Source organism: Ceratotherium simum, chromosome 25 (genome assembly GCF_057802395.1).
Source record: "Ceratotherium simum simum isolate JZ-2026a chromosome 25, ASM5780239v1, whole genome shotgun sequence".
Lineage (NCBI taxonomy): Eukaryota > Metazoa > Chordata > Mammalia > Perissodactyla > Rhinocerotidae > Ceratotherium > Ceratotherium simum.
Window position 1 is genome coordinate 13,133,723 of NC_141924.1, and position 23,790 is coordinate 13,157,512.

The 23,790-nt window shown below is 49.4% G+C and overlaps 1 protein-coding gene across 1 annotated transcript in view; it reads left to right on the forward strand.

Moving 5' to 3' along the window:
- The first annotated feature begins 8,392 nt into the window (after window positions 1–8,392).
- The window catches only part of CACNG2 (calcium voltage-gated channel auxiliary subunit gamma 2), a 111,218-nt gene continuing 95,820 nt past the window's right edge, over window positions 8,393–23,790 (forward strand). Inside the window, exon 1 of the mRNA XM_004418099.3 lies at window positions 8,393–8,603. Within this exon, the coding sequence (XP_004418156.1) occupies window positions 8,393–8,603 (211 nt within the window). The remainder of the gene's footprint in view (window positions 8,604–23,790) is intronic.

Below are 23,790 nucleotides of genomic sequence, written 5' to 3' on the forward strand. Positions count from 1 at the left end.
TATTTAGGGCTTACTCTGGAGGAGGCACTGCAAGTACTTTTTTATTTCACTTAATTATCAGAGCAGCACCCCGAGGCAGGCGATGCTGCTCCATTTTCCAGACAGGCCAGCCGGGACTCAGGAATGCTTGGTCGCTTGCCGGAATCCACCCTGCTAGGAGGCATCAGAAGTGGGACCTGACCCCCGGGTCCCCAGCCTACATATGGTCCAGCCTTGCCATCTCGGCAGCCCCTCACTCTTCAGCCTCCTGAAATCCATGCAGAGAGGAGTGCCCCCCCTTTTCTTTCCTACTCGTCACCTCTCCAGGTTCCACTTTGCCCAGGAACCTCTGAAATGCCCCCATTCCTCTCAGAAACCTCCGGCATCTTCCCCCCAAGATACTGTTGGCTTCCCTGTGCAGAGTTCTGGGCCAATCCTCCTGGGCTATTCCACCAGGCTGCTCCCATCTCCTCTCTCCTCTTGCCTGCACAAGTTTTTGCTTCTCTCCCTGCTGACCCAGGGGTTTTAGCTTACGGTCCGCACATATTTGGCACCTACTATGTGCCAGATACCACGAGAGAGACAGAGAATATAACAGTAACATAACCAGACCCCTACCCTTACACTATAAATCAGAAAATAAACACATATGGAAGGTGAAGGATGCTACTAAGGGTTAAGGAGAAAATTTAAGCAGGTAAAGAGTGAGCGATGGTGGAGGAAGGGGCAGGTGGGATTTTATATTGGGTGGTCAGTGGGGCCTCTCTAAGCAGACAGCTGTGGGTATGACGGAATGAACCGGCTGTTGGGAAATGAGCAACCCAGACTGTGATGCAAAGGCCCTGAGGTAGGCGTGGGGCCATGAGATCCAAGCTGGTTTGGCTGGAGGAGAGGGAGGGAGAGGCTGGAAGAGGAGGGCCTCTGAGGTGCCAGCCTGGTCACGTAGGACATTCAGGACCCATTCTCTGTCCTCTCCCAGACTTGCTCGCCCAGGCACACTGTCTTCATTTCACTTTCTCTGTCCACTGTTGGATTCCTTCTCCCATAACAGTCACTGAATAGCCTTTTCTCCCTGCCACTCTGCCCTTTAACATTCTGTTTCTTGCTTCTCCTCTGCATCTTTGTGTGTCCTCTTTATTTATTTTTTCACTCTGTAACTTTATTAATGTTCTCTTATAATTTTCTTTGCTGCAGCTCAGTTCGTGGTGAAACCCCACACCAGCCCGGGGAGCAGTATCTCTGGTTATTCAGAGCTCTGACTGGGCCTGGAAGTCCCGGATAGGAAAGGACTCCTCTGTGGGAACTCTTGTCATGGACACCTCTACACGTGGCTGTTCGGCTTCCGGTTCTCACCAGGCTCAGAACTAACCACACACCCCGTTTACGAGCTGGGCCGACCCCGCCCCGCTCTCCCAGCCCCGAGAGGCAGCAGACTCTTGGGACTCCCTGAGGCTTCCTCGGCAGCTCTCAGCACTGCAAGGAGCAAAACCTGCTGTGTGTCCCAGTGTCTCCTTTCTCTAGGGCCCAAGGGCCCCACCTGGGCCTCTCTGCGGCGGATGCGTCAGCCTGGGGCTGAACATCTATGTGCGCTGGAAGCCTCTGGTCATCCACAGCAGGCCAGGTGTGGGGTCGAGGGAGCACAGCAGGCCCGGGAGGAGCAGCGTGGGGAAGCCGGGCCTGTGCTGGCGTTCCCAAGTCTGATTCTGGTGCAGCCTCACCGCCTGTCGGCTCCCAGTCCTCCCACAGCATCTCGGGGCCACCTTCCCCTTCCCCACCCGCCCACCTACCAAGATTCAGGGGCTTCTGCAGACCTGTTCCTACCGTTTTCCAGACGCTAATATCTAGTTCCCCTTGTTTCATCCCCACAACCATAACATTATTCATTCATTCAAAAGACGTTCACTGCGCACCTACTATATCCCAGGCACTTTCCAGGCACTGGGGACACCGCAGTGAACAAGACAGTTGTCGTCTGACATCCTGGGGTAGGCGGGCGGGTGGGGAGAGATTTCAGGCAATAACCAAGAGAGCGTCAAGTTGCAACAAGCAGTACGATAAAAACAAAGCAGGCCAATGTCATACAGAGTGACATTTTAAATTGTGTGACCAGCAGTGCCTCTCTGGAGGTGATATTTCAGCTAAGACCTGCATGAGGCCCTAGAGGTCCAGCATTCAGGGAAAAAAGCGTTCCAACAGCAGGAGCGAAGGGCTTAAGGAAGGCACAAACGGGGCACCTGTTACCTCCATTTACAGACAAGGAAGCTGAGACTCAGAGAGGCTAAATCATAGTCTAAGGTCACACAGGGAGTAAGCAGCAGAGCTGGGATTCAAACCCAGGTCCATCCGACACCACGGCCTCTTCTCTTCCCATTTCATCACTTCTGCCTGGGCAAGGGCCACAGGACAGTGATGCCAATGGATGGCCCATCTCCCCGGGTGCAGCAGTCTCCCCAGATGCATCCTCATCAGTCCTTCCAACCTCCTGGAGGCTCCTAATTCTGCGCCAGACCTCTCTGCATTCGCCTGTGCTGCTCCTCTGCCTGCAACGCCCTCCTCTCTTCCTTGACCAATTGGGACCTTTTCTCCTGGCCTTTGAAGGTGAGCTAGTTACCAGGGCAAAGTCTTCTGAGACACTCCATGACAGAAATAAAGGCTTCCTGCCCTGGACTTTCACAGCACGTCTTCATTTTGTTCATTCATTCATTCATCAAATATGTATCATGGACCTACTATGTGCCAGACGTTAAACAGCACTTCCAAAACACAGAGGCGAGAGCCACAAGAGGAGAAGCATGAGGGCTGTAGGGGCACATGGCAGGGAATGCCAGATACCCCAGATCTTCCCCAGGCTGGGTCACTCTGCCCTGGAATTAGTTATCTGCTCACCAGGCTCCCTGATTTTGTATTTTAATCTCATCTGCATCCCTAGCGCCTCAGCACAGTGCCTGGTACAGAGCAGACACCCATTTGGATTCTTATATCAACAAAGTAAATTGGTTTTATAGAGCACCTACTATGTGCTAGGCACTGTTCTAAGCGTTGGAAATACAATGTGAACAAAGCAGACCAAAATCCCTGCCTTCATGAGGCTTACATCCTAGTGGGGCTAGAACGTCATTGAGTGAATTATTTGCATTCCTAATTAGTGTATCAACATGCTGAGAAGAGATAGAATGCGAGCAGGGAGTGAAGACACAGTAAAATGCAGCAAAACTGTGTTCACGACCAAAGCAGAATTCTCCGTCACCCCCGCTCCCCGCACCCCCCCACATGCTAACCTGCTTCTTTCTCAGAGTGGCCCATCTCAGAAATGTACGTCAATATTCATCAATTTCCTCCCCACTACCCCCCAAATACCTCCACTGCTTTCCATCCGCATTGTCGCGCGCTGGTCCAGGCCACCGTCACCTCCTGCTTGGAGCCCAGTGGTAGCTGCCTTACTGTCTCCCTACCTCAGGTTTGGTCTCACAATCCCTATTCCACCAGCCTCCTCCAGTTGCTTCTCACGCTTCAACCTCCTGTCTCCTGTCCACGGCCTCCAGGCTCTTAGCCTAAAACATTTCCCACCATTGTCTTCAGATCAGCCACACACAGCACATTTTCCCTAAAACCAGCCAATCATCTTTTCCCGTGTGTGCACACTTCTGAACCTTTGCATACGCTGTTCCCTCAGCTTGGATTGCTCTTCCTCTTCTCAGCTCCCCTGCTGACTCCTTCTCATTCCAGCATCTCACTTTAAATGTCCTGTTGTCTGGGAAGATGTCCCTCAGCCCCTAGCTTGGGTTTGGTCTCCCTGCTCCATGGCCCCACGGCTTCCCTCACCTGACACTCTCCTCACCTCTGTGTGGCTATTCCTTACATGTCTGCTTGGAGGAAAGGACCATGTCTGTCCTGCTCGACATCTCCAGGAACTGACATGGTATCTGACACGTAGTAGGTGGTTGATGTGTTGAATGAACAGATGAACAAATGAATGAACTGTGGGACTTGGAGCTAGCAGAACTTGAAGCAGTGCAAAATGTTCAAATCTCTTCTGTGCCACTCAGCTTGACATATGACTTTGGGACATGATATATGACCTCTCCAAGCCTCTGTTTACTCACCTAAAGGATAAGATAGGAACATGCATTTGTAGGATTGTGTGAGAATCTGTGTGAAAATGCCTGGCACCTAGAAGTTACTCCCCAAATGCTTGCCAAATCTGTGGATGAGAAGTAACAAGCCTTGGTGTATACCCGTATTCAGAAAGCTCTTATCTTGAGTCAAGGCACAGAGGTTAAGATAGAGGCTCTTAAGCTCGGCTGCTGGACTACGTTCCCCGCTCTGCCACTCACTAACTGGGCAACCTTAGGCTAGATACTTAAGTCATTATGTGACTTGGTTTCCTCATCTATAAAATGGGAATAATGATAGTACCAACCTCCTAGGATTGTTGTGGGATTCAGCTTAGATCAGTGCCTGGCACATTAGCTGTTGTCATTGCTTTTAACACGTAACACTGACAACCACACTGTCAGGCTTCTACCTGCGGTCCTCCTTGACAGACGAAGGGAGATTTCCAGAGAGGTTAAGTGACTGCCCAAGGTCAAACAATGGGGAAATGGCAGCCTTGTGCTTCAAGGCCAAGTTTGCTGCACCCAAATCCCACGTTATTTCCACTCCATCAAAGAAGGAGCTCAAAATAGGCCTGTGGCATTTCAGCTAATTTCCTCTAAGCCCTTACCACGCAACCAACCACGGGCACACAAAGCTGCTCCCCAAAGAGCATCCATTCAGCAGCTGCTAAGTATGCATCCTCGTGGATCTAAACCATCTAATGGGGCTTGCACCAAGCCAGCTCTTTCCAGGTAGCCTTGCCTGATCCGCAGAAGGGACATAAGGAGTAGAGCCAGCTTGGGAAGGGGGAAGGGGAGTGGTACATGAGTTCAATGGAAGAAGAAGCTGGAGACCAATCTGGACACCAAAGGGGGGAGGAGAAATGAGGGGAAAGCCACATTTATTGTGTGCCTACTATGTGTCAGGCACTTCACATCTCTTACACCATTTAATCCTCACTATAATCACTCAGCCATTGCATATCAAGCATCTCCTATGTATCAAGCCCTGCACTAGGACCCAAAGACATAATGATGAACAAGACACAGCTATTGACTTCAAAGGGCTCACAAGTCAATGAGAGATGACACGTGCCCACACACAGGATGACAGAGGCCTGTGCAGGGTGGCAGCGGTAAAAGGAAGGGAGTAGCTGAGAACAACTTCAGAAAGGAGGAGGCAGGTACCGATGTGCCCGTTTCACATACGGCGAAACAGAGGCTCTAGGAATTCAACTTGTTTGGAGTCATGCAGTTACTAAGTAGCAGAGTCAAGCTGTGCCCCCAGGCCTGTTCTGTCTCCCAATGTTTCTGTTCTCTCTCTGCTGGCAGCCTGAAGCTGTTACGTTCCCCCTCCCTCCTCTCCTTTTCTCAATGATTATCTAGCCAGAAGATTAATCAAATGCGGCTAAAGCCGCAGCCGCTGTCAGTGGCTAAGATGATAGCAGCTTCTGTGGACAGACAGAAGCTTCTGATCCTATGTTACTGATTCTATATGAGCAAAAGATTCAGGGGTTGTTCTGAAAGGGGTGGGGGACGAGAAGGAAGGCTCCATCTCCAGTCTGAAGGGACTTTTTGGACAGGTCAAAGGCAGTCAAGGGGGCAAGAGTGAGGGAGAGCAAGCTTCTCAGGCTCCTGTGGCTACACCCACAGCCTCTCTCCACTCCCCTCAAAGGGCCTAGCCCATCTAAGAGGCTTCCTGCCTGCTCCTCACTTTTCCTCGAGGACAGGAGCCAAGAAAATCACCCATCTGAACCACTGGCTAAGCTCGGAAGCTTCCCTGCTGAGTGGGATCATCAGATCTGCCCCTCCCCCATCCCAATTCCCACCCCCATCCTCACAGGACAAGAAACAAAACTGGAGAGATTCTCAGTCTGCAAACTCAGCTCTTGCTGTAGCCTAACGTTACCTCAGCAGAGGTTGCTGAAATCTTGGTTCTGTTCTCTGGACACTAGGACCCTCTCCCAGTTGCCAGGAGAAGGGCAACCGCCCCTCATAGGAGTCCTTCCCTTCTCAGAGAGCGAGAGAAAGAAGTTTTATACAAAGTAGAGAAACAGGTAGTTTTTCCACATCAAAAAGAAAGCATTGACCGTACCTGCAGACCAACTCTGAGCTAAGGGAGAAATTTCGGCAACACCAAAGAAGTCTATTTTTAATTCAGTCATCTTGTATATACTCTTCAATAATCACCAGATCACTGAGAAATTGTCAAGCAAATGATCTCAAGACAAAAATGAAGGGAGAAAGAAGAAAATATGGAATACTTGAGTTATTAAATTAAAATATCTCTAACTCCCAACTAACCCATCAGACTCACACCTCTCTCTAGCATCCTCCTCCCAAAATCAATAACAGTGCCCCTACATCATGCCTCATGTGCTCTCACTCACTTAACTATGAAACTGATCAGAGAAAAATGTAATCAGTATCAGCAGGAATCTGATGGGCTTCTTTTTCCAGGGGTCACGTTAAGGAAAAGTTGCACATATGTAAACAAGAGATGACACTGTAACTAACCCAGGATAACGATTCTGCTGAGGAAGAAGGGAGGGTTATGATGTGGTTGAGTGTTCACAGCAGGGAGATTTTTATCTCTTCCCATCCAGTTTATGAATGACATGGAAACTTAGAAGGATTCACATTTCACCCACTTCCCCTGCAAACATTCTTCTCCTTGAGATGAAATTCATCGCCCAAGCCCCAGCCACCAGTCACCCTTTCGCACCCTTTTCCATGAATAATCTTTCCAAAATGTCTGCTTGCAGGAGCAAGAGTCAGAGTTTCACGGAAAACTACAGAGAGACACACAGTGCGCTGCACACTCTGTTAGCCAGAGAGAGACAAAGAGACAGAGACGAGAGAGGAAATACCAAAAGGAGCTGTGCCAGTAAAATAAAACAAATTCCCCCGCACAGCAAAGTGAAAGATGATTTAAAATACACGTAGACACGGCGTTGGTAATTACCCATCCAGGTTATATTTTCACGGCTTCCAGGCAGAGAAAAGGCTGGCTGAAGTTTTGTGCCCGTCTGATTGTGATGGGATGCTTGTATTTGAAGCTCTGGGCACGTAGAGATGGAATGAGAAGGAGGCTGAGCTGGAAGAAACACCAAGGGGGGAGGGATGGGGAGAGAGAGTCAGGGAGAGAGAGAGAGGGAGAGGGAGAGGGAGCGAGCTATCTCTAGCTACGCCTTCCTCTAAGCTCCGGGAGCCGAGGAGAGCGCTCATTTTAGGATTGGGGAGAGGGGTAAAAAGAGGAAAGACAGCCCCCCTCTGCCTGGCCCTGCTGCCCCCCGAGGGGAGGGAGGACTCCGGCCCGCGCCCCGCTCCTGGCGGGCCGCCCTGGGAGCCGGGGAGCGCGCGGAGCGGGCGGCGCGGGGAGCTGTCCAGTTCAGCACCACCCGGTAATGCAGTAGGTGGGAGCGCCTCCGCCGGGGCCGAGCCGGCGGGGAGTGGGGGGGCAGGCGGGCGGCACATCCTGCAGCAAGACGCCGGCTCCCTTGTTTCCAGGAGCTTTGCAGATAGGGGGAGGGAAACCCGCCTCGATTCTCCGGGAGAAACCCCCTCCCTCCCCCACTTCGCCAACACTACCCCCGCCACCAACAACAATAACCGCCGCTGCTCGTCCTGCCGCCGCCGCCGCGCCTGCCCGCCCTGCTGCTGCCGCCGCGCCGGGGCAAACCATGGAAGGCGAGACCCCCGCACCTGTTCAGCTGAGATCAAGGGCTTACAGAATACTGGGAAGTCTGGTCTGAAACGAAAGCGCCCGAGACCCCCCAAGGAAGAGAACTGGCGAAGCAAAGGATTTTCATGGCGCAGGCCGCAGAGCCGAGAACGAAGACCGGAGGTTGCATCTCGGCTGTTACAATCTCTAACTGTCTAGGTCCCGACCATGAGAGATTGTGTTGAGAATGCGGCTGTTCCCTGGTTCACTGTGGAAGCCATCTCCAAAATAGCTATCACATATGGAAACTGGAGACCAGAATTTTAGGAAAAGAGATTAAGGCATCTCACTTGGGGGGGTGGGGGGTGTCTTTTTATTTTTTTCCTTTTTTTTTTTTTTAAGAAAAATCCCTGCAACTGGAACAGTTTCTGATCTCAAAAGGCAAGCCTCTCTTCCCGTGTGATCTTTATAATTTACACTCTTTTCCGTGAGCTTTCTTACCTCCCTGTTTTTATATCTCTCCATATTCTCTATTCACACATATATCCATTATATTAGTAGTGGAATTATTTTTATTTTTTTGCTTTAGTACTCGCACCCTCACACACTCTCCCGAGAACCAGAAGTCGGTTGGGTGTTTATATAATGAAGAATTATGGGGCTGTTTGATCGAGGTGTTCAAATGCTTTTAACCACCGTTGGTGCTTTCGCTGCCTTCAGTCTGATGACCATAGCTGTGGGAACCGACTATTGGCTCTACTCCAGAGGGGTTTGCAAGACCAAAAGTGTCAGTGAGAATGAAACCAGCAAAAAGAACGAGGAAGTTATGACCCATTCTGGATTATGGAGAACCTGCTGCCTAGAAGGTATTTGATTTCCCATCTCCTCCCCCTCTCCACCCCACCCCTCCCCTTCTCACTCCCCCTCCCCACCCTCCTCCAGATAAGTCCCCTTTACATTCCACCATTTTCTTACTTCACTCCTTCCACCACAATCAAGGTTGGTTGGGTTAGTTTCAGAGGAAAGAAAATCAATAAGCCCAAACCATACTCAACTCTCAAGCCTCCACCACCCCCCTTCCCCCAAACCTCTTCATTGGAATAATCTATGATGTGATGAAAACAACAAGAGATTGTCTTTAAAAGTCAAATGTGTTCTGCCTGCTTCGGAATCATTAGGATTTGCCATTTGATGTACATTACCATCTATGAGGGGACAAAATATTTGCCTCTCTCAACCCTGCTCCTCTTTTCATAATGAAGAATTCAAAAATTCTCTTTCTTTCCCCCGCCTCCTTCTCTTACTTCCCGAAAGTCTCTGACACAGCATCATCTGCAAATCTCCTTTTAAAAAAACAAAAAACAAAAAACTGTTGTTTCTAAGAATCCTTATTTGGTAAATCCTAATTATTCCAGGATCTCAAGCTGAGTTCAAGAGCATTTCGTAATGTCTGTGAACCACACGTATCGTTCGAGGCGACTGGCTGCGTGTGTGTATGTGTGTGTTTTAACGTTTACAAAGTCTAAAAATACATACGTCTGTCACAGAAAACAAGCCCAAGTTCTAATAAACAGCGATTCACTGGTGGGTTAGGCTGAGAACCAATTCACTTCCATACAGAGTGACATGTGTGTTATCCAGAAGCGAGTGGAGTCAGCACTGCAGCCGGCTCAAGAATCAGACCTTGTACAGGGAGGCCGGGAGGGAAGCGAGGGCATGGGGAGGTTGAGGGGGGAACAGGGGTGCAGTGGGGCAGGGGTGTCAGCTGTCTGCCTTGATCTTGCGGGGTCATTGGGACATGCGTGCCTGTGCATGTGCTGTAGGCAAAGAGGTTCCCAAGGCGTAAAGGCTGGGAAAGCAGGGTATGGATGGAGGCATGTGCTTCTGAGACACATTAATAAGCACAGAAAAAAACTCTTGCAGGTCATACAACCTGCGTTTAGCAACAGACTTTAATACGAGGGACTGCATTTGAATGGCAATACATGTCTGTGTGTACAAGCTACAGCCACCCATAGAAAGACGTGCATAGAGAGATACATGTTTCTGTGTGGAGAGAAATGCTTATGTGCTTTGCTTCCGATGTGAACCAATACCGGAGGCTGTTTGAGGCAGCGTCAAGAACCGGGGACTGCAGGATTGTTTGTTAAGCTTGACACGGGATGGTGATGCAGAGAGTTGAAGCCAGGAGATGGGGGACAAGAGAGGGAAACGGATGGGAGAGAGAGAAACTGATGTGGCCCCAGGGTCTAACCCAAAGTGAGCAAAAGCTTCTCTTTGGGAAATGGTTATATCTGGGAAAAAGCACCAATTCTGTGCCCCACTCTGAACATTCTTAGTGCAAACGGTTGAATGATGGCTGAACATGTTTTGAATAGCTAAGTGACTTCATTGAGCGATGGTCTGTTTGACGCATACTGCATTTGGTGCCCTTTCTCAATCCAAACCACTGCCCTGAACATAGTCTGCAGAGGAGCCCTATGCTGAATACTATATGCTCTTACCCAGCCAGAGAATCAATATTGGGAAATTAATAGGAACTGTTTTCAACACACCCTCCTTAAAAAAATGAAGAGCCTTTCAAGTAGCTAGTCATCAACAGTGGAATGACTTCCATTTAATTAAACACTTATGACAGACTTTTATTCCAAAAAAGAAGAAAAGCAAAGTGAATGAAGGTTGCTTTAGGGAAATGATCTCGGTAGCAATTTGCCTTTCTTGGATTTTAGTTACATGGATGGAGATATGCAGCCAACAGATTAGAGAAAATATAAGACATTATTTTAGGATAAATATACCTAATCGGTGAGTTGATATAAATATACTTTCTTATCAGGATTTTATTTGCAAATTCTTAATACTGTAGTCTTTTAAACATTTTTATAATTCCCAAAAGGCAAGAGGACTAGAGGTAGCTTTGGATCACTTGTGCATTGAAAGGCTTAAGTCTTTTCATTAAAATTCCAATTGTTTGGCGTCCACATCCCCAAACGGGCTGCCCACCCCCTTTAACTTTCTCTCTAAGCTGCACCCCCCACCCCCGAATCATCCCTAAAAAGGTTGGAATCGAAACACTTCCCAAGGATTGGGTAACGTGCACAGGAGGTAGGAGTTGTGGGTTTGCCCCCTTCTGCCAGCATAGGGCCTCCAGGCAATAAGAGGAAGGCTGGGCCAGGCTCCCTTCAGGATTGCTATTCTTTTTCCACTTGTAGCCAAGGCCCAGGCAGGAAGGGTGGGTGCTCAGGGCCCAGTTCAACCTGGCCTTTTATTTCCAAAGCCTCTGTCCGTATAGGGCTTTGCAGACCTGGGACCCCCTTAGGAATTTGGGCCTTGGCCACTTAGGAAGTGGTGTGAAGATTTTAAGCCACTTATTTTCAAAGACTGCACTGATTTCCAAAGATTATAACTGCACATGTTTCTGAAGGTTGGCTTACATGGTTCTTGTGGGGCATTCTTGTGCGTGCTTTCTTGAGCATTCAGAATAGGGTCAAATTATGGAAACCAACTTGTCAGTGCTTCAGGCTCCCCCACCTATGTTTTTTGTGAGAAATTGGACTTTCAAAAAAGATCGTCCCCATCACCTCCTTATTGCATTTCCTGTCCCTACCCAAGAAGTTGTGAGCAGATTTCAAATCTTCTCCCCAAGACACTGCTAATGACTCCGGATGAAAAATGACCCTGTCTGCTTTGGATCTCTTTTGCTCTCTGGTTTTCATTGGGGCTTTTTATCTCCTGAGATGATTTTTTTCGTTCACTTCTTGATGAAAATAAGAATCAGAAAATATTCCCTTGCTCTGTTGCTCCTTTTGAAATGAATTAATCTGCTGAAGAATGAGGAGGCATAGGACCACCTGTTAGGGGTAGACAGCAGGAGGGGGAGATGAATCAAGAGGCAACCCCAGCCTGTATTTTTTTCCCTTGCAGAGTAAATAACAGCAGTGTCTCTGTGTGTGAACTTGAAACCTCTAGCAGACTGGAGTCCTTAGTAGGATTTGAGGGGGCGGGGGGCCGTCTGCACATGGATACAGGCAGGTGGAGGGTGATAGAAGTTCTTGAACTTTTCAGGAAAGCTGCATTAAGAGCCTCCAAATGGAGAGATGAATTGGCCCTTTCAGGGAAGAGTTCAATAAAATCTACCACAGGACGCTAAAACAGCTTGTTCCAAGCGAGGCGTCTCTGAGCCACGCGGTGGCTTGCTGCTCAGGATATTAACCTCTGTTGTCACCAAAAGGAATCATTGTCTCCAGGGGCAGCAAGAAACTCACTCTTTGTGTTTATTCTCTCCTGCGCCTTCCTCCCCTCTGTCCGGGCTCCACATCTCCCCCAGAGGATTTCCAGCGCTGCAGAGGAGGAGCCAGAGCAGTACAACGTGGTCTGTGGCAGAAGCGCGCCCTCCACGGTCTTGTCTCTCTCTTTCTCTCAACCCCTTTCCTTGCTAGGACGCAGAGCAGAAACCTCTCTCTCTGTCCAGGCTGTTAAATTCCCTCTGCTGAATTTCTGAGCTCCTCTCCATCCATAGCTTCTCCTGTCTTCCCTCCGCAGGCTGCTTGCTCACGGTGGCTCTGCCATCCGTTCTACGTCCCTGCTCTCTTTGGGCAAGAAGCGTCTGGATTTGCCTGAACTGTCTTTTCCAAGTTCATAACCGCATAGCGTTTGCTTGGCCTGCGAAGTGGCGAGTGCTCCATGCTGGGTGCACGTGGCTCTCTTGTTCTGCAGAAGGAAAGTATGTGTCTTGTATTTTAGGAAATCCAACTGCCTTTCCTGAACACTCTTCCCTTTAAGTGTGGGTGACTGAGTATGGAAGTTACTAACGGGCCTTCACTGTGTACGTGCGGCCCCATAATTTCCACGATCTTTTGACTCTCTAGATACTTTGCATACAGTAGGTGCATAAAATGTTTATCAGTGGATTGATTCAGAAATTCTTAACATTAATGACACTAATTCAAACATCGTAAGGACATGTGACAAGCAAGTGATCCAGATAGAGAGAAGGGGGTAAGGAAGTCAGGATGATTTGTTTGCTCTTCCTGGAACTTCTTTTTTAAAAGAATAATAACGAGTCATGAATTCATTATTATAAAATAAGACAATTCAAAAGGAGTCTGTCATTGGGGTTGCACAGCTCCTAATTGGCTGAAGAAAAGTTGTCAGTACATTCAGCCTCTACAGGGAAGGAAAACAATAACCAATTGATTTTCTTCCCTTTTCTGTTTTTAAAGTATACCAAAGTCCAGTTTGATCTTAATATTCACCAGATTAGATACTTTGGGCAAAGAGCAGGCATTATGGACCATCCCTGCTTAGCTTCCCCAGAACCTTCTATTCTTTACCAAGCCTCCTCACTCAATTCCCAGGACCTGAGAACTTTCCCCAATGTCTTGAAGTCTGATCAGCAGTTTTCCATAGAGCCAGGCCCCGCATTCCTAACCCTTCTCACCTTGTAAGGCAAACCTGACTCCTTTACTGAGAAACCAACTTGGCAAGTCCCAGCCCATTCACGCTGTCCTCCCTGCCCCTGCCTCCCTTTACAGGTGAGCAGAATGAGGCACACAGGTGTGACACCACACACCAAGGCCACATGGGCAGAGAGTAGCAGAGCCAGAACTTGGAATCCAGGCCTCTTGTTTCCACCCTGCAGGCCTCCAGGGGGCTCTATGCACGGACCCTGGCCTCCCGTGGCCTTGTGCTCACAGTCACTGCTAGCACTGGATTCTATTCTTGTCTGTGTCCCACTGAGTGCCCCCCTACCAAGCGCCCAGCCTGAGCATGTCAAGAAACCTGAGTTCTGACCCACCTGGCTCCCCGACATACCCCTCCTCCAGCTGCCCTGCACCTTGCAGGTGAGAGCTCTGCCGTAACCCCCTCACTCCCACGAGGCTGAGGGAATGCTACACTGACGTTCAGGCCAGACGCACCGTGTGCCTCTTTGGTTTCACCCTTTCATTCTGGAAGTGTCCTCAATGTCAACTTTCCATCCGTTTTACGTTTTCAAGCATTTTTCAGAAAATAGCACATTTAGGTCCCTTGTAAGTCATGGAAGTTTTCAGATGAAGCTTTGTGGTGTGGGTGGGAGCTGAGAGAATTTGGCAGCCACACAGACCTGGGTTCACTCCACGCCCTGCAGCCTTATGAGCTGTGTGATTTGGGGCAAGTTACTTAACCTCGGCAGACCTCAGTTTCCCTGTCTGTAAACAGGAAGTACAAGAGCCTTCTCACAGGGTGGTTGGTGGTTTAGGGGTTAAAGGAATGGATGTCTGTTGACTTCTTCCCCCGACCACCTTGTTTGAAACTGCCATCAACATCCCCCACCCTCTACCCCCCCCCACACGTCCTCCTTACTCTGTTGTAGTCTTTTACAGAGTACTTACCACCTTCCAGCACGCCACGTAACAGACTCATGGTAATTGTTGTCTGTCTCCACCACTAGACTGTCCGCTCCATGAGGGCAGGATTTTTGTCTGTTCTGCTCATTGTCGTAGACCCAGCAATTACGACCACGCAAGACATCAGCCCGCCTTTGCTGGTGAATGAGCCAACAACCCCTGCCTGCCACAGGGTGGACATTCAGAAGTGGTGGTCCCTTCGTATCGTCAAAGGATTGTTCTTTAAATTATATACAGTGAGCGTTGGTGGCAAAGGCATCATTTGTTAGACATTCCAAAAGATAATGAACTCAACACACAGGACAGAGAGAGAGAAGAGGGAGGGAAGGAAGGGGTGAGAAAAAGACAGAGAGAGAGAGCGGTTTGACACACAAGGGACAATAATAAAGAAAGATAATGAAAAAGAATATTTGGAGAGAAAATAAATGCCTGAGAAGGACATGCTGAGCAGTGAACGTCCCCTAAATAGATCCTGGCCACACTTTCCTGCCCCCACATCATCCAGAGCGTCTGTCACCGAGATCCTCCGGGAGAGCTTCCCGTGAGTGTTCACTTTCAGGTCGTGGGGAGAAGATATATACTCGGGCTGACAATGCAAGAGATTTTTTAAGTTATTCAAAATTCAATGGCTCCTTTTAGCCTCGAATATAAGTATTTTGGCCAAAACACCATATTCAAATGAAATATGCATTTTAAGTCTCCAGGTTAGTCTACAGATTAGGCAATTCCTTGGCTCATTTATTTTGTTTGTTAAATCTTTGATGAGCCCCTGCAAAGGGCCAGGTACTGGGGTCATGATGGATGTAGCTCCCTTCAGGGTCACTGCCTTCAAGGTCCTTAGAACCAACTGGGACAGACAGACCCTAATTCAAAGAATCTCCCCAGTGTATATAAATTACCACCGTGATAAGTGCTCTCGAGGGGAGTCGCGTGGGACTGTGTGTTTACAATATTGAGATTGTATCTAATCAGAGAAGACATCCCCGAGGAGGTGAGACGTGAATGGATTTCTGAAGGATGAGTAGGAGTTAACTGGGTGAAGAGAGGAAGAAAGAACATTCCAGCTCAGAGGGCAGCAAGTTCAGAGATCAGTGGGGAAGAGAATGAGATGAGAACAGAGAGGAGGCCGGGATGTCTGGAGAACCGAGGTGGAGGCGTATGTAGTGGGGGGGTGATGCCGGCTGGTGTGGGGAGGGCGAGGCAGAAGTAGGTAGGACCCAAACGTGTGGGGCCTTGTTAGTCTTGATAAAGAGATTTGATCTTTGGCTTCTGGCTTCTTGCTTATAAGCTGTGTGACATTGAGCTAGTTAATTCTGTCTCTGTGCCTCATTCATACCATCTACTTAATGGAGAAGATAATGTCTGCCCCTAAGGTCGCTGTGAGGATTAGAGCGCTGTCCCCTTCTCTTCTTTGTCCCGCTCCTCCGCTCCCACCCAGATCTGACTGCGGTGGTTTCTTTGGCTTCAAAACTTCCCATGACAGCGCAGAGAAAGAATAAAATCGATTGATTCAACTCCAATCAACAAAATTCAATATATACTCAGTGGAGGTGTTGATGGTGGGTGCCAGCTGTGTGCTACACATAGGGAGGCAGTGGTGAACAAGCTCCTCTCTGCCTCAAGGAGCCTCCAGGTGAGTCCCAGCAGGGGATCCTAAGGAACAGGCAGCTCCCAGAAGGGCTCCGCTTCATCCGACATTCGACACAGCCTGTTGCCCCCTCTCCTCACCACCCTCCCACAAATTCAGAGAGATTCCTCGTCTCTCTTACAATCAGTTAGGATCATGGAGGATTTGAGCTGGAATTCGAATGAGGCTCAATTATATCCTCCAGACTCTTTGAAAATAGAAATGAGCGTAGAGAGATGTTAACTGTGCTCCCAACGCCAAGAAATGCATGTCAACTGCTGTGGGATTTGTGGGGAGCCACGGGGGCCTAGCCAACGTCCTGGTCCTTTCTCCTGGGCATAGAAAGGGCTCTGTTCTCCCAGTTCCATCTTCCCTCAGTTCTAAGACACCATCAACTGTAAAATGAACTATCTACTTAAAGAGCTTTTGGGAGGAAGGGGACAAATTTAATGTATCCATCAATTGTAAAACATACTCTAATTTCAGAAACCTTGAAACTTAAAATATGTGCCTTAGAATCAAAGAAAGATGGTAAGCTGTCTTGCTGGCAGAGTGCAATGCACGCAGGGTGCTGAGAGCCCAGGGGACTTCTCCAGTGAGCAGCTGGTGCCTGCCTGTGACTCAGGCAGTGGCAGAGGGAAGAAGAACCCGCTCTTCCCAGCACCTTTCTTGAGAAGGAGAAGGGCGATAGTTGATCTCTGTTCAACAGCTCATCCCTGAGCACTCGCCAGGTACTGTGTGAGAGTGTAGGACACAGTCAAGGGCTCAGTCTCTTCTCTCGATGAACTCCTAGTCTAGCAGAGAAGACACACCAGGAAACAGACACTGAGGATGGCACAACATGAAATCTAAGCAGAGGGGATTCTGGGAGCGCAGAAACTGGGGATGCCAGGGAAGACTGGGTTTTGAAGGATGCATAGGGGTGAGCAAGCTAAGGAGAGGAAGAACACTTCAGATAGAAGGAATGGTGTGTGCAGAAACCCAGATGCCCAAAAGGCCGTGCCAATGGTCTAGCGTGTCGGGAAGGCAGAAGGCGGGGAGGGTGAGGCTGGGCGGCAGTGGAGACAGGATCCCAAAGGAACAGAAATGGCTCCCAGAGCAGTATGTGTGTCAGCACGAAGGAAAAGGGCGGCCCAGAAAGGTGGTAAGCAAGGGGGAGTCGAGCCTGGCTTTGCCAGTGAGCGAGATCACTGGATGTTGAGGTCCTAATGGAGGGCATCAGGGGTCGGCCGGAGCTGGTGAGATTTACTGGGAAGGGGCAAGGCCCAAGGAGGAGCTTGTTGCAGCAAGCAGGTGACTTGCACTAAGTTAGTTGCAGTAAACAGAGAGTGAAGGGGAGAAGGGAGATTATATGTGATAGACAATAGAGACGCATCAAGATCTCCCTTCTGTTCTCACTTCCTGGTATAACAAGCCTTTATTGAACACATGCTCTGTGCTGGGCCCTGGGGCGACCAAGATGCACCAGGTCTCTGCTTGAATGTCACCTTCTTGAGGAACCTTCCTGACCACCCCATCTAAAGCAGCCCCCAGCCCGTCACTCACTTTTATTTCCTTCTTTGACAATTTAACACGGACTTTTTTCTTTTTGGCATTGACTTGTTTATGATCTGTGTCCCCTGTAAGACTGTAAGGCCCAGGAGGGCAGGGGCCGTGTCTGCCTTGGCACAGAGAGAGAGCTCAAGAGCTACATGGTGAATGAATGACTAAGGAAACGGTGCTGCCCTCACCGAGCCCCCATCTCTGGAGGGAGACGGGCTTTTCCACAAAAACTCCAAGCCCCTTCTTGACCCGTCCCTTCTCCCAGGCTTGGCTGGAGCCACATTCCGAAAGACACCTGAGGACTGGCAGGTGTTTCCCTCGAGGCTCTCTTGGCTGCCCCCTGGGCCACAGCTTTGCTGTAAGGCTTAGGGATGCTGATGAGCCCCCGGAGCCTGCTCCCTCCCGGGCAGCAGTCACCTTTCCTCTTAATCCACATCCTCCTTGGTTACCCCTGGCCCGGAGGTACGGACTTAGTGGCCCTGGGCCTGCTCTGAGGAGCCGCCACCCCTCTTCCTCACTGACCCTGTGTTCATTCACTCTTCCCCGAACTTCCTTGACCTGGGGTAGTCTTCCAGCTGCTAACGAGAATGCCGAGGACTAGGTACGCGATCCCAGGTGCACAGCTGCTGTGGCCTCATTGTACAGGGCGTCGGCACCTTGCTTTGCTACACCACCCACTGTGCAATTTAAATACCCCAGCGCCAGCCTCTCCGGGCATCGGGCAGAACTCACCGTGCGACCGGCTCTTGCTGACCGCCAGCCCTTTCTCTATCCCAGTGTGGCCACATTGCGCTCCTGTCTCACTTTCCCTGCATTAAGTGTCATTCTTTCTTTTCTGTCACATTTCCCCACCTGGATCTCTGCCTACACATACCCTTTATCCTTCTTGAATTTTCCCTAAGATGGAGAACTCTCCTCCCCAATTTTCCTCCAACATATTTTGCAAAGAAGATAACCCTGAAAAACGACTATTCTGGCATTACTTCAGCACTAATAATAACTATATTAATAATAATAATAGCAGCTAATCATTCATTGAGTGCTTCCTTTGTGCTATCCACTGTTTTAGATGCTTTCCAGAGGTTGGCTCTTATGTAATAGTCACAATCCTGAAGGTATGGGCCAAGATGTCCGTTATCCCCTCCTTAAGAGGCTCAGAGACGTTAAGCAACTTGCCCAAGGTCACACAGCAAGTGGCAGAGCTGGGATTCCAACCCAAGTCTGTCCAACCCAAAAACCTGTGTACAGCCTTCTATTACACTAACTGTATTCACAATTTTCCCCTGACTCCCAAATCTATAAATAAATTTCTTGGAGAAGTTGAAGGCAAGGCTGAACAGAAATTGCCCTTTGTACTCCAGGCATGATGAAGTCTTTAAAAGTTTGAAGATTAAATTAGGATATGCTCCTTACCCAGGGCAGAGGGGGAAAAGTGGAGGGGCTGTCAGATTGTCTCACTGCTTTGAAAACAGAAGGATGCCTCCAAACGCACGGACACCCCTCTCCTTATAGTTCCTGGAGGGGGAGGAGGTGAATTCACGTATTCCCTCTCCCCCGCCCTCTGCCTAGAGGGCCCTTCCCGGCCACATTCTGCTTGTCTTCAGGACGTTGCTGAGTGGACACTTTCCCCAACACCTCTGCCGCCTCCCACCTGGCTTCCATGCCCTCCCTCTTTCCTTCCACAGCATCCACTCACACCTCTAACACAGCAGCTTCTGTCTTCTCTGCGCTTGTCTCCATTTCTGCCTCCACCTCTGGACCATGAGTTCCCTTGTCCACTTCTTCAACAAAATTTATTGCATTACTGCTATTTACCAGGTACCGTCCTAGGCTCCGGGTTTCCAAAGGTGAGAAGACACAGCCCCTCCCTCAAGGAGTTTAAGCTCTCGTGGGGGATACAGGGACACAAGCAGGCACACACAGGGGTGGGGAGATTGTCCCAGGAAGAGGCGCGAGAGAGCCTGGACCACACAAGGTTTCCAGTCTTGCTGGAGGACCGGGCGTGGGAGGGGAGGTAGGGGAAGGTATTAGCACTGGGTTATGATGTTGGGCAGAGACCGCATCATGGAGGGGTGGTTCTACTGCATAAAGAGGCCAGAGAGGAGAATTTTGAGAAGGGAATGACATGACCAGATTTGCATTTTAGGAGGATGGCTGAGAAAGCCGTGTGAAGGAGACATGGGAGGAAGAGGAAGACAGAGCAGGGAGTCCAGTAAGGAGAGGATTGCACAGTCTGGCGAGTGACGAGGCAGCTGACCCAGGACAGGGGACTGACACCAGAGGACCCACAGGGCCTGGGCACTGTCGCTTGTATTGAGTAAGTGTGACAGTGAGTGACCTTCACTGAGACAGAGCAAACAGGAGATGCTTGTGGGGAGAAGAAGGTACTTTTCATCTTGGATAGAAGGATTCCACACCTGCGTCCCCAGAGCCCAGCCCAGTGCCTGGCATATAGTGGGTGCTCAACCAGTGTTTGTTGAATGAATAAATGGATGAATGAATATTTTAAAAAGCTTTGCATCTGAGATGATGATGCATATTTAATCTCAGATTTTTCCTAGCACCATCAAAATGAAAGTATGCATTATACTCTAGCCAGGCCTGGAGTTCGTGTCAGCTCTGGCATCCAACAGTCTGGGTTCAAATCCCAACCCTGTTGCGTACCAGCTATGTGACCTTAGACAAGAAATTTCACCTCTCTAAGTCAATTTCTCATGTGTAAAATGGTATCTCACTCGTGAGTTGGTTGTGAAATTTCAGTAAGAAGCTCCATGCAAAGTGCTTAGCAAGATGCCGGTATACAGTAAGCACTCAATAAATGCCAGGTGCTCTCCTTATCAGCAGTGTATTAATTATTGATCTTACTAGCAGTTGCAAACAGTGGCCTGCAAGTGAGTTGGGTTTGGCCCTCAAAGGTTCTACAAATTGGGAACTTTTCTCTAAAAATCCCTATTTTTGGCTTCCCTTGGTAAAAAACATCAGATTTTTGTAACCCTGGGCCCACTCCTGCTTGGCAACAATTAGCAGGACCTGGGCAACAGATGTTCCCCTTCAGGTGTGGCAGGTGCTCTGCAGGTCCCCAAAGTCCCCGCCGCTCCCAAGTCTCTTACACCTGCTTTGCTCCTTGGCCTTCCTCTGGCCTCCGTAGGCGTGTGAGTCTGCAAACGCTCCTCTCCACCAATGGCAAATTACAGGCGGAGCCTTTGTCTTCTGATGGCTGAAAACGTAACCAGCCCAGGCAGAGTGTAGCAGCTCACAGAGTGAATTAAGCTGTGCCTCTGAAAATAAATGCACAAAGAGCCAACGCTCCCGAGCAGTGCTCTGATAAGATTCGGCTGGAAGGCTAGCCTCACCCGCTCCCTTTTACGGAGCATCTCTAGGGTAAGTTGTTGCTTTTCCAGAGAGAGACTCTCACCCATTTTATGCCTCCCTCTCAGCTTCTCTTTCAGAGGTTGACATTTCTGACCTTGACCCCCGTGCGGGAAGTGCACCCCGTCGTGCAGACCACGTGGTGCGCTTTATTCAATAACTAAATGGCAGGCGCCAGGGAGACAGTCCACATTGTTGGTGCTGGCTGAAGAGAGAGTGGCGGGCTATTGCTGGAGAACAGGGGGTTTCTCTGCTTTTAGTTTTTACCTCAAAAGACTTCATAGAGAAGAGGGAAATTTCAGAAGTTTTCTGGGTCGGAAAAAAATTGCCCAGCAATTGCTCAGAAAGGATATGAACTTAAAGGCACGCAGTTGGACTTGGGAGAATGGCCAGATCTGATCCAATGTGACAGTTTTTGGACGTTTGCTACAAGTCAGGCTCTATACAGTTCGTGGGGCACAGAAACAAGTCAGGTCCTGACAGGGGGTCTGCCCTGACCCCCGGCTCACATCACCCACCCTCTTCCTAGTCTCTTGCCTGTTTTATTTTCTTCATTGCATTTCATGCCCTCTGAATTTGTTTGTCTACAGTGTATATTATTTCTCTTGGATCAAAACATAAGGTTTATGAGACCAGGACCCTTGTCTGTCTTGTTTACTGCCATAGCCCTAGGACTGAGATCCGCACCCAGCACATAGTAGATGCTTATTAAATGTGTGTTGGCTGACAGAAGACAAGCCCCCGCTCTGAAGGACATCAAAGCCTAGAAGAGACAGGCATGTACTGAGACTGTTACCAGGGAGCTCAGGCACTGATTAAGGCGTGTGTAAGGACCAGACAAGGGAGCGACTCTACTTGGGGAGGTCAGGAAAGGGCTCCTAAGGAAGTACCCTCTGCAGTGGGTTTTGGAGGATGAACAGGAGTTTGCCAAGTAGAGGCGAAAGGAAGAAAAAGGTCCAAAGCAAACAAAGGAAATGAAATCACCTGAGGCTGCCCCCAAAAGGGTGAGGTCAAGGAGAGAGCCGAGCACTTGTTCTAAAGCAGCACTTCTGAAACTTGAATGCATACACTAATCACCTGGGATCTGGTTGAACTGCAGATGCTGATGCGGGGGTCCAGGTGGGGGCTGAGACACTGTTTCTAGGTCCCAGGTGAGGCTGATGCCCCAGGTCTGCAGACCACACTTTGAGAAGCAAGCCTTTGGAGCGTGGGCAATGGGCTCTGGTGGACATGATCTAAATTCTACCTGTGCCACTGGCAGACCGGGCCCGTCTCCTTGCCTCTAAGATAAGGATGACGACCTTGCTCCCAGGCCCTGCATACACTCAGCGCGCGTGAATTTGGTAAATCCGTGAGTTCAGTCCTGAGCACTTCGTATCAGTATGCCTCAGCTAATATTATTTGTGGCTAAAGGTGGTGACGAGCGGTGTGACAGGAAGGGATGACTTTCCCCAAGAGCTTTGGTTGTTTGAGGGTCTCCTGTGTGTTGGGCGCACACGTATGTGCCCTTCCTTCAGCCACACAGCACTCCACCACGTGAGCTTCATCACGATTCTCTCTTTACCAGCGGGAAACAGAGGGACTGTGTTAGTTTCCTCTTGCTGCTGCAATAAATGACCACAAACTTAATGGCTTAAAACAACAGACTTATTATCTTACAATTCTGGAGGTCGGAAGTCTGAACTTCGTCTCACTGACACCTTGGAGACATCCAGGTAACATCAGGACTGTGTTCCTTCCGGAGGCTCTAGGGAACAATCTGTGTCCTTGCCTTTTCCAGCTTCTAGAGGTGGCCCACTTTCCTTGGCCAGTGGCCCCTTCCTCCACCTTCAAAGTCAGCGGTGTCAGAGTCTTTCTCAAGCTGCATCCCTCTGACCCTGACTCTTCTGCCTCCCTTCTTCACCTTTAAGGAGCCCTGTGATTACCTTGGGTCCCCTGGATAAGCCAGGATACTCTCCCTATCTTAAGGTTAGCTGATCAGCAACCTTAATTCTATCTGCAACCTTAATTCCCCTTTGCCACGCAAGGTAACATATCCACAGGTGACGGGAACTGGGTTGTAGCCATCTTTGGCAGGCCATTATTCTGCCTGGCACAGGAAGTGAATGCTTAAAGAATCCCTATTGTCACAACCTCAGAATGGTACACCTGGAAGGGATTTTAGACCTTGTATCAGGAAGGATTAGATTTAACTCAGGTAACAGAAAAATAAAATTAATGATGGCTTAAATAAGACAAAAAGTTTATTCTCTCTCAAGTAAACCAATCTGGAGACATGAAGTACAAGGTTAGTCTAGAGGTTCCACAAACTGGTTAGCAATGCAGGCTCCTGCCAGCTCCTTGCTCCATCCTCCTTATAGTGCGGCCTTCTACCTCACAGTCCTTAGGGCTGCCAGAGCTCCAGCCACCGCCTTCAGATTCCAGGCATCAAGGTGGAGAATAGCGCAAAGAGAATAAGGCAAAGGACATCTGTCACATGGTTCTTAAGGAGGTTTCCTTAAGATACCACACAACATTTGGGCTTTGGTCTTATTGGCCAGAAGTTTGTCACGTGATCACACATTAGCTATAAGGAGGTCTGCAAAATATAATCTTTCTTCCAGGTTGAAGCAAGGCAACTAGCAGTGCATCCAGGGAGCTTCTCTAGTCCAGACTCTCACCTTGAGGCCCAGGGAAGGAAAGGACTCAGCCAGCGCCATAGCAACTGCGCTGGGACTAGACCCATGTGCCCCGGCCTCAGGCCAGCACTTAGTGCAGAGCCTCAAGCCTCTAGCACAGATCCTGGCACATAGTAGGAGCTCAGAAATGCTTGTAGAAATGAAGGACTTGGCCATCACACCATGCCAAACATCCCCCTCTGGACCACGTGCCCTGCGGCTGCCTCTCTCAAGGCAGGTGCAATCCCACCTTGGGGCAGGGCCGACTGCACTCCTGGGTCTCTTTATCCCCCTTCCTCCCAGTTTACGTCTCTGCTGATACCCTTGAGTGAGCTCCCAGCTTCTCTTTCTGTCCCACAAAGTCACATGAAAGGGCAGCAGGATTTGGCAAAAGAGAGCTCTGAGACAGCACTGAGAAGCAGAGGATTTTCTCTGACAGGAGGATCATCTACTTAGAGATGGGCTTCATAGC